The sequence below is a fragment of the Conger conger genome, chromosome 10, assembly GCF_963514075.1.
Source record: "Conger conger chromosome 10, fConCon1.1, whole genome shotgun sequence".
Taxonomy (NCBI): domain Eukaryota; kingdom Metazoa; phylum Chordata; class Actinopteri; order Anguilliformes; family Congridae; genus Conger; species Conger conger.
Window position 1 is genome coordinate 12,996,701 of NC_083769.1, and position 11,080 is coordinate 13,007,780.

At 43.7% G+C, this 11,080-nt stretch overlaps 1 protein-coding gene across 1 annotated transcript; it reads left to right on the plus strand.

Moving 5' to 3' along the window:
• Positions 1 to 4,088: 4,088 nt before the first annotated feature.
• On the plus strand, positions 4,089 to 8,906 carry r3hdml (R3H domain containing-like). Its single transcript, XM_061257633.1, has 5 exons — positions 4,089 to 4,349; positions 6,287 to 6,405; positions 6,615 to 6,717; positions 6,852 to 6,967; positions 8,548 to 8,906. The coding sequence occupies exons 1-5, from the start codon at positions 4,089 to 4,091 to the stop codon at positions 8,681 to 8,683; spliced, it is 735 nt and encodes a 244-aa protein (XP_061113617.1). The 3' UTR covers positions 8,684 to 8,906.
• The last annotated feature ends 2,174 nt before the right edge of the window (positions 8,907 to 11,080 follow it).

Below are 11,080 nucleotides of genomic sequence, written 5' to 3' on the forward strand. Positions count from 1 at the left end.
GACCCCAGAGTGACCTTCAGGGACAAAGGCGGGGTGATGGGACAGGACCTGGGACTGCTGGTCTAGCCCTGAGTGCAGGGAGGGTGAGCTGTCTGTCCAACGACCTCTCACCCCTGATCTCTGAACTCAGCAGACTCTTTGAAAGAGTGTAAAGTAGTGTATGCTGGGATGAGGGTGTTTAATCCCACAGTACCCTCTGAAATGAAGCCAAGCACCTGTGTGTGCGTGTGTGTGTGTTTTATACTGTCCATGTGCATCTGTCTGTATGTTCATTTCTGTTCCTGCATGTGTGTGTGTGTGTGTGTGAATATGAGTGTGTGTGTGTGCGTGCGTGTCTATGCGTGAGTGTATGTGAGTGTGTTTGTGGGTGTAAAAAACAGGTCAGATAAAGGAGTCATGACGCAATTTCTTTGTTTATCTTCAATCAAAAATCACGAATAGTTCACCACCTTTTCAACTTTTCCATTTTTCCCAGCTGTAGAGCTCATTAAAGCACGAAAAGCGTCCTCTGTAGTGTGAAAGGGCAAAAGAGAGAACCCTGGGAAGGTTATTTATATCCTGGCTGTCTTCACAAAACTTCTCCTGGTCTGGCAGCTCCCATGTACCTGCAACATTCTTCTAATTTCCACAAAATCACCAGCAGCCAATGAACTGAAGCTGGGGGCAAGGCCGACGGTGTAGGCATGCAGCTGATTGGCTCGGTTCATGTGCCTTGGCTTCAATGCCTCGGACCATAACTGTGTGGTGTTTCATCATTTTGAAGTGAGCTATTGGCTTCACACTACACTGACTTGTTTGATGTGTTCACAGATTTTGGTGTGAGTGACATGTCACTTTGAAGCTCTCTTTTTTCACTCTCTTTTTTTCTGTTGCAGGACAGAGACGTGTACATGAACGTTCGTAATATACGGCAATATGAAGATGAATTGGATGTATAATGCCAATGAAAATCATTCAATTGGTAACACCAATGCTCAAGTTCAGCATATTAACAATGGATTGAGCTGCATTTGGTTCCTGTGTCCTGTCTGTGCCCTCTGCCCTGTGCCCTGTACCCTGTGCTCTCCTCCCTGTGCCCTGTACCCTGTGCCCTGTGTCCTGTGTCCTGTGTCCTGTACCATTACATTACATTACATTACATTACATTATTGGCATTTGGCAGACGCTCTTATCCAGAGCGATGTACAGTTATTAGACTAAGCAGGAGACAATCCTCCCCTGGAGCAATGCAGGGTTAAGGGCCTTGCTCAAGGGCCCAACAGCTGTGCGGATCTTATTGTGGCTACACCGGGAATAGAACCACCGACCTTGTGTGTCCCAGACATTTACCTTAACCACTACGCTACAGGCCGCCCCCTGTGCCCTGTTTCCTATACCCTGGGCTCTCTGCCCTGTATCCTGTACCTTGTGCACTGTGTCTTGTGTCCTGTGTCCTGTACTCTGTGCTCTCTGTTCTGTGCCCTGTGTCCTGTGTCCTCTACTCTGTGCTCTTTGCCCTGTGCCATGTGCTCTCTGTTCTGTGCCCTGTGTCCTGTACCCTGTACCCTGTGCACTGTGCCCTGTGCTGTGTGCTTTGGCGCTGCCCACAGTCTCCGGGTACTGTGCAACATACACGACACAGATCCTGCCAGCCTTTCCTGGAATCCAGAGCAGCCCAGGGCAAAACTGCTGCTTCAGCCTTCTCTGATACACACTGCCATTTCCTCTCCCCGCAAAACACTGTTTACTCAACGCTTTTACTGCATCTTGTTCAGCTGTTCAGGGAGTGTGGGAGGGGTAGGTTTCGCCTTACTGTAGACTGTCCTTTTTATGCTGAGCCCCAAAGAACAAAGAAATGCTGTTCTGTTACACAGCAGTGTAGGACGATCATTCTTATTGCTTCATATATCTGTTATACACTCACCAAGCACTTTATTTGGAACATTTCTACTTTATTTCACCTACTTATTTATGCGAATGTCTAATCAGCCAATTGTGTGGCAGCAGTGCAATGCCTACAATCATGCAGGTACGGGTCAGGAGCTTCAGTTAATTCTCACATCAACCATCAGAATGAGGAGAAAATGTGAGCTAGGTGACTTTGACCGTGGAATGATTGTTGGTGGTAGACAGGGCGGTTTGAGGATCTCGGAAACTGCTGATCTCCTGATATTTTCACGCAGACTAGTCTCAAGAGTTTGAAAAGATTGGTGTGAAAAACAAAAAGAAATCCAGTGAGCAGCAGTTCTCCAGACAGAAACGCCTTGTTAATGAGAGATGTCAGAGGAGAATGCCCAGACTTGTCAAAGCTGACAGAAAGGTGACAGTAACGCAAATAACCACACATTACAACAGTGGTATGCAGAAGAGCATCTCTGAACGCACAAAACATCATAGCTCTAAATTAATAGGCTACAGCAGTAGAAAAAATAAGTCTAATAAATACCTAATAAAGTGTTTGGTGAGTGTATAAAATAATAGATGTGTCCATTTGTGAATTTGTTTGTGGTTTGAGTGAATGAGTACAATGAGAGCAGTGACAGTTAAATCACAGCAGTTTCCTAAACCCCAGGAATGCTCCTGTGAGGAGGGGTGGGGGGGGGGGTGGATTTGTATGCCAACGCACTGCGCTCTCAGACATGCCGGTGACAGTGGGTGGGGTTACAGTTCTCTGCCGCGTGTGTCAAAAGGGGGACGTCTAAGAAGGCTGGTGTCGAAGTTGGGATCTTCTCTCTCTCTTCTGAGCCCCTCTTTCTTCTCTTCTTCCTGCTCTCTGTGCTGCTCTATCGCTCCGTCGCCGGGATACCGTGGGAAGGTACGCAGTTCCTGGGACGTGCAGTGGACATCCCTCCCTCTGCCTGTCCATCTGTCCGCTGGGATATGTCTGCTATGGCTAATTTATGCTTCCATGATGAAGTGTCCACAGACAAAAAATTCAAATTCAACACTTTTGAGCATTGGCGACGGGTTTCCTGACCTGCAGATTTTTGTAAGGTCAGAAGTGTCACGCAGCCGTGATTCGTTGACTGAAACTACTTCTTACTTGTTTTTATGAATGAAGATGTTTCATTTATATAGCTAGCTAGCACAATGGATGGGTTTAGGGAGGCGCTGGTTGCTATAATTACAAAGCAATAATAATAATTACACTGTCTCTGAATTATTAATGTGTCACATCATAGGACAAAGTTCTGTCAGCAGACATTTTGTCACAAGCCACGTTGTTGCTGAAACATAAATGAGCCTTTAGCCTGACTGCTCTGTGATAACTGCTCTGCAATGACTGCTCTGATCTATGATAACTCCTCTGTGATGACTGTGCTATGATAACTGATCTGTTGACTGCACTGTGATAACTGATCTGTGATGACTGCTCTGCTCTTTGATGACTGGTCTGTGATTGCTGCTCTGCTCTGTGATAACTGCTCTGCAATGACTGCTCTGATCTGTGATAACTACTCTGATGACTGCGCTGTGATAACTGATCTGTGATGACTGTGCTGTGATAACTGATCTGTGATGACTGCGCTGTGATAACTGATCTGTGATGACTGCTCTGTGATAACTGATCTGTGATGACTGTGCTGTGATAACTGATCTGTGATGACTGTGCTGTGATAACTGATCTGTGATGACTGCGCTGTGATAACTGATCTGTGATGACTGCGCTGTGATAACTGATCTGTGATGACTGCTCTGCTCTATGATGACTGCTCTGTGATGACTGATCTGTGATCTTTGAGCATCTGTTTCCATGTATGAGATTTTTGAGTGATGTTGAAAACATACAAACATTCATATTGACACATTCCTTGCAGGAATGTTACATTTCAAGATACTTCAAAATGTGATACGTCACATTGTTTGCAACACAGCATAATGTAATTAGACGTGTATTTAATATTACTAAAATAATTTCTATAGACAATCAGTTATAATGTTAATGCTTTGAAATGTGTCAATCATTTGACAGAAATACTTGTTCAGGATCAGGTGTTTCCATTAATAAAGTTGCAAGATGTATAGTACATTGTTCTTTATAATTCACTTCATACTGTGTATCTAACTAGTGTTTGGAACTCCAACAGGCACACTCATTGGTTGTCACGATGCGTGTGATGCATGCTTGGCTGCTCTTTGTTGGCCTCTTGTGGATGATTCTGGACACTGCACTGTCAAGCACAACTGATGTCAAGCTGTCAAACTCACTGCCGGCAACAGATTCTGATGTCGGGAGTTGGCCTCGCGTTAACTTTACCAGGAGTCGACACAAGCGACACATTTCTTCTCGAGACCTGAGCGCTTTGTTGGATTATCATAATCGTGTCCGCTCTCAGGTTTTCCCCCCTGCTGCAAACATGGAATATATGGTAAGCCCCCAATGGCCACCATTAGGACAAATTCCTGCCAGCTTGTGCCATCTACTATGTCTAATATCAAATTCAATAATCAATATCAATATCAATACTCAACATTTAATGTTTAATATAGCCTACCTGTCAGTACATTAAAGACTAATGTACTGTAATGTGCAATTGTTTTTGGTATGTGCTCATAGAGCTGTGTTAGAGCTGGTGATCATAGAGCTGTCATAGAGCTGGTGATCATAGAGCTGTCATAGAGCTGCTATAGAACTGGTGATCATAGAGCTGTCATAGATGTGACATAGAGCTGGTGATCATAGAGCTGTGTTAGAGCAGGTGCTCATAGAGCTGTCATAGAGCTGTGTTAGAGCTGGTGCTCATAGAGCTGTCATAGAGCTGGTGATCATAGACCTGTCATAGAGCTGGTGCCAATAGAGCTGTCATAGAGCTTCATAGAGCTGTCATAGAGCTGTGTTAGAGCTGGTGATCATAGAGCTGTCATAGAGCTGCTATAGAACTGGTGATCATAGAGCTGTCATAGACGTGGCATAGAGCTGGTGATCATAGAGCTGTCATAGAGCTGGTGCCAATAGAGCTGTCATAGAGCTGTCATAGAGCTGGTGATCATAGAGCAGTCATAGAGCTGGTGATCATAGACCTGTCATAGAGCTGGTGATCATAGAGCTGTCATAGAGCTGGTGCCAATAGAGCTGTCATAGAGCTTCATAGAGCTGTGTTAGAGCTGGTGATCATAGAGCTGTCATAGAGCTGGTGATCATAGAGCTGTCATAGAGCTGATATAGAACTGGTGATCATAGAGCTGTCATAGACGTGGCATAGAGCTGGTGATCAATAGAGCTGTCATAGACCTGGTGCCAATAGAGCTGTCATAGAGCTTCATAGAGCTGTCATAGTGCTGTCATAGAGCTGGTGATCATAGAGCTGTCATAGAGCTGCTATAGAACTGGTGATCATAGAGCTGTCATAGACGTGGCATAGAGCTGGTGATCATAGAGCTGTCATAGAGCTGGTGCCAATAGAGCTGGTGATCATAGAGCTGGTGATCATAGAGCTGTCATAGAGCTGCTATAGAACTGGTGATCATAGAGCTGTCATAGACGTGGCATAGAGCTGGTGATCATAGAGCTGTCATAGAGCTGGTGCCAATAGAGCTGTCATAGAGCTGTCATAGAGCTGGTGATCATAGAGCAGTCATAGAGCTGGTGATCATAGACCTGTCATAGAGCTGGTGATCATAGAGCTGTCATAGAGCTGGTGCCAATAGAGCTGTCATAGAGCTTCATAGAGCTGTGTTAGAGCTGGTGATCATAGAGCTGTCATAGAGCTGGTGATCATAGAGCTGTCATAGAGCTGATATAGAACTGGTGATCATAGAGCTGTCATAGACGTGGCATAGAGCTGGTGATCAATAGAGCTGTCATAGACCTGGTGCCAATAGAGCTGTCATAGAGCTTCATAGAGCTGTCATAGTGCTGTCATAGAGCTGGTGATCATAGAGCTGTCATAGAGCTGCTATAGAACTGGTGATCATAGAGCTGTCATAGACGTGGCATAGAGCTGGTGATCATAGAGCTGTCATAGAGCTGGTGATCATAGAGCTCTCATAGAGCTGTCATAGAGCTGGTGATCATAGAGCTGTCATAGAGCTGGTGATCATAGAGCTGTGTTAGAGCTGTCATAGAGCTGGTGATCATAGAGCCGTCATAGAGCTGGTGATCATAGAGCTGTCATAGAGCTGGTGATCATAGAGCTGTGTTAGAGCTGTCATAGAGCTGGTGATCATAGAGCTGTCATAGAGCTGGTGATCATAGAGCTGTCATAGAGCTGTCATAGAGCTGGTGCCAATAGAGCTGTCATAGAGCTGTCATTTTATATGTTTTTTATAACTAAAGGAAGATGTGTCTGTCTCTCCCTGTTTTCAGGTTTGGGACAAAAGGCTTGCAAAAGCCGCAGAGTCCTGGGCATCCCAGTGCATATGGGACCATGGGCCAGGGCACGTTATGCGCTACATGGGTCAGAACCTGTCCATCAACTCCGGAAGGTAAAAACACACACTTCACAGGCTTGGGTCAGAACCTGCCTGCGCCTGAATCTGAATGATTCTCAAGATTGGTTAGATTGATAGTTTGATAGCACTAATGAACACAGGCCTCCCATCAGTAGAACACTTTGAATTCAATAAGAATTTGGAGGCAAGAAGTCATACCTGTGTCCCATACCCGTTTGGATTCATTTTCTTTGTCATGCCAGGTATCGGTCAGTAATTGACCTGGTGAGGTCTTGGCGCGAGGAAAAAAACTCCTTCGCTTATCCAAGCAAATGCAGTGCACCGGTGTGCAGCCATTACACACAGGTATGTCCCACCGTCCAAACACCCCACTGAGTCATTTCCATCAGAAAAACCAGTGTCACTGCGCGTCTCCCTGATGTCGCCTGGATAGTGCTGAGCAGCCGAAGACCTGGTCAGTAAACCTGTCTGCCCTGCAGATGGTGTGGGCCACGTCCAACAAAATAGGATGCGCCATCAACTGGTGCTCCAACATGAACGTGTACGGCAGCGCGTGGAAGCAAGCCCTCATCCTGGTGTGCAACTACTCCATAAAGTAAGCTTATCCTCCGTTTTACACACCCTAACCCTAACCTGAATACACTGCATCTGAATCCTGTAAACCAGCCTCTCTAATGGTGGCTGCGTGTGTTTATAACATTCTGACCAATTACAAGCTATTCTATTTCTCCTAAACTAGGACTGCCCACTTATATTTTATTAACAGTGTTCACCCCACTATCAATGTGAAAACGTGCAGCTACGCATGGGCTATCCTCTGGAACACGTTAACTCCCCCACCTCTTCCAATCGACGTAAGCATGAGGAGGAAGGGCAATGTGCGACTCGACAGGCAGAGCACCTGATTGGCCAGCAGGGGTCACTGTGATCCCAGCCAACTAAACTCCTCCCATTCCTGGGTGATGTGGGACGCAGAATAAAATGACAGTTATGTAGACCCTTCCTCTGAAAGTAATCTCCCATGGCTTCACTTTATGAGTTCAGTTGCTATAATAAAGCAATAGCGCCATCTACCGGTTATTCTGTGAAAATGAAATGGCTGGGAGGTAATTTCCCCGTTTACCATTTTCTCCTGATTCATAATGATGGGTTGTGTTTGTAGACTAATCCTGTCTCTGGAGAGCACTCAGCCCAGACTAGCGCAGGAATGCCTGAGAGCACTGCAGGCCCATCTTTAGCCCCTCTCTGGATTGGCAGGGGTAACTGGATTAGACCTTAGAGCAGTCTCTCTCTGTGGATTGACAGGGGTAACTGTATTAGAGCAGTCTCTCTCTCTGGATTGGCAGGGGTAACTGGATTATAGCAGTCTCTCTCTCTGGATTGGCAGGGGTAACTGGATTATAGCAGTCTCTCTCTCTCTGGATTGGCAGGGGTAACTGGATTATAGCAGTCTCTCTCTCTGGATTGGCAGGGGTAACTGGATTATAGCAGTCTCTCTCTCTGGATTGGCAGGGGTAACTGGATTATAGCAGTCTCTCTCTCTGGATTGGCAGGGGTAACTGGATTATAGCAATCTCTCTCTCTGGATTGGCAGGGGTAACTGGATTATAGCGGTCTCTCTCTCTGGATTGGCAGGGGTAACTGGATTATAGCAGTCTCTCTCTCTGGATTGGCAGGGGTAACTGGATTAGACCTTAGAGCAGTCTCTCTCTCTGGATTGGCAGGGGTAACTGGATTAGAGCAGTCTCTCTCTCTGGATTGGCAGAGGTAACTGGATTATAGCAGTCTCTCTCTCTGGATTGGCAGGGGTAACTGGATTATAGCAGTCTCTCTCTCTGGATTGGCAGGGGTAACTGGATTATAGCAGTCTCTTTCTCTGGATTGGCAGGGGTAACTGGATTATAGCAGTCTCTCTCTCTGGATTGGCAGGGGTAACTGGATTATAGCAGTCTCTCTCTCTGGATTGGCAGGGGTAACTGGATTATAGCAGTCTCTTTCTCTGGATTGGCAGGGGTAACTGGATTATAGCAGTCTCTCTCTCTGGATTGGCAGGGGTAACTGGATTATAGCAGTCTCTCTCTCTGGATTGGCAGAGGTAACTGGATTATAGCAGTCTCTCTCTCTGGATTGGCAGGGGTAACTGGATTATAGCAGTCTCTCTCTCTGGATTGGCAGGGGTAACTGGATTGGTGAGGCCCCTTACAGGACCGGACGCCCCTGCTCAGCCTGCCCCTCCAGCTACGGAGGCTCCTGCAGCCGAAACCTGTGCTCCGCCCCCAATGCCAGGTCCAACAAAATACACTGGTCCTAACCGCTTCTGACCCCAGCCGCACTTCCTGGTGCTGACGTCACGTTTCCGTGGTAACGTTCTCCCCGAAGAAGAGGAGGGGAGCGAGTGTGTGTGTGAAATGGGGAAGGATGGCCCTCTGAAAACATTTGGTCCTGGAGTGTTTTCCTTTAATCGCTCTGACAATTCAGTTCTGCAATACCACTGTTCGTATAACGACCATGTTATAAGTATTGTATTGGCAGCAATAATAATACAATTTAAACAAATTGAAATATTTAATTCAAATCTTGGTAATACTTCACAATAATGTTCCATGAATTGGCACGAACAGATGAGGATGACAATGATGATGTCATTGCCCTGCATTCTCTTTATCGAGTGAACCTATCCATACTTTTTAACTTAATGTGTATGCTAATTTGTTTTATATTTTTAAGTGTTGCACTGTATTTAAATCTATGTTTTTCCTTTCTTACATGCTCTTGACATTTCAAAAAGGAATGCACTTTTTGTAGAATGAATGTTGTTTCTTTTCCAAGTATAGCAGATAAATTGCTTGTAGGCTTAGATAAGAGTACTATGTACTATTTCAGCTCTGATAGATTTGTCTTGTTGTTGCTTGTATGAATGTTGGTTCATTCATAAAAATAAAAACATTATTGTATGACTGAAGAATGGTGAATTAAATGACCAGTTTCAAAATGATGAAATCAATCTGGTTATCTGAGCCCATTGGTCCAGCCATTTCACAAAGTAAAAACATGAGTGAATATATCCTTCAGCAAAGCCTTCAAATAGTGCTAGATGCCCTGATTAGTTAGCTATAGAATAGAATAGAATAGAATAGAATAGAATAAAATAACTTTATTTTTCCCATTGGGAGCTTCCTGCACTGCCTGTAAATCACTCCTTTGCTGCAGACTTATTGGTTAATTCCAGCTCTGCTTTTCATCAAAGAATATGCATTTTAATGTGACAAAAAAGCTGAGATAAATGTTAAAATAGAAATGTGATTGGATATAAAGCAGTTTGCTTCATACAGCTAAATAAATGTTGGCAGAATCCTTTCTATAAAACTGTTTTTTTAATTATTATTTAATAACACAATTCTCACACAGTAACACAATAACACAATAACACAATATGTACATATATTGTACATATTACTGCAATCTAAAAGTACAATTCAATCTCGGATATTGTTGTTTGTTTATTACCCAGTTACAATAAATATTCGACAGAAATTCTGCAGCCATCTTGGGGCTCTGGTAAGCACCAATCCAAGAATGTCCAAAAAAAGTAGGGTCCTCACGTTAATACAGGCCCAAACAGCAGTTCTGGCGTAAAACCTGAACAGGGCAGCTTTTCCATGCTGACAGGGGGGTGTGGTTGGGACAAAAGTGCAGTTTTATTTATTTTCTTAATTTTGAAGTGCTGTGATCTTATTTCAGAGGATGGGTGATTCTACCGGGAGTTTTGTTTCGATTCTGAGACTGACGTGACCATACAGGCACCGTTCTCAGAGCTGAACAGAAACAGTCCCTCTCATAACATAGAAAGTATCAGCGGGTTTTTGGGGGATCCACCTCTGCGAAACAAAAGAGAAGAAAAAATTAGAAAAGGTTCTAATTTAACATAAAACATACAAGATACTGTCCAATTAGAAGGTCAGCAGGTATGTACGGCTTATCTGTCAAATCATCCTTTTGCCTCTTTTTATGTAATTTCAGGGCACTTTATGTTAAAAGAGATAATTATTCTGTTATTATTTACTATTTTCTATTTTTTAAAAATTGTATTTTTGAGGGGGGATTGAAGCAGCGGCTTTATTATACTGATCCCTACTGACCAGTTTGCATCACCATTTCTCTCAGTTGGTTGAGTTCACTTTTCATTTTCCATTATTGCATTATTTGGAAACGGTTAATAGAAGTGATAGTTTTAGGCTATTAGTTTTGAGTGTTTTGTCTTTTAGCCTAAATTTTATTGCTGCATACAAAGAAGAGACATGAAATTCAGTTTGCTGCATCATTGCAGGGGAAATATCTTTCCCAAATATATATATAGTCTTTGTTATTCTTATTTAATAGAAATGTAAATAATGCTTAAAGAAGCTATTGCAGTAGCTAATTGATGAATTGATGAATAAAATATATCATCAATTCATGTTCAGTTTAATTGATTGTCATTTTTAGAAACATCATAAAACCCATCTGCCACTCTGAAGTCGGGTGCCCGAGTATCTAGTTGCATTCAATACAATTGAATGCACTTCAATGCTCCTGAAAGCCATTTCATGAAGAGATGCTACAAAAAATTCAAAACATCCTGTAATCATATAGGTCATAACTGCCAATATTTCTATATTATGAATAATTCATTTTATTTACTGACATACAGTACAGTCAGTGAACACTT

Excerpts from the sequence above, each read along its gene's own strand:
- r3hdml (XM_061257633.1), top strand. The coding sequence starts at position 4,089 with ATGCGTGTGATGCATGCTTGGCTGCTCTTTGTTGGCCTCTTGTGGATG. Across the intron at positions 4,350-6,286 it reads CTGCAAACATGGAATATATG|GTTTGGGACAAAAGGCTTGC; the intron begins GTAAGCCCCCAA and ends CCCTGTTTTCAG. Across the intron at positions 6,406-6,614 it reads CTGTCCATCAACTCCGGAAG|GTATCGGTCAGTAATTGACC; the intron begins GTAAAAACACAC and ends TTGTCATGCCAG.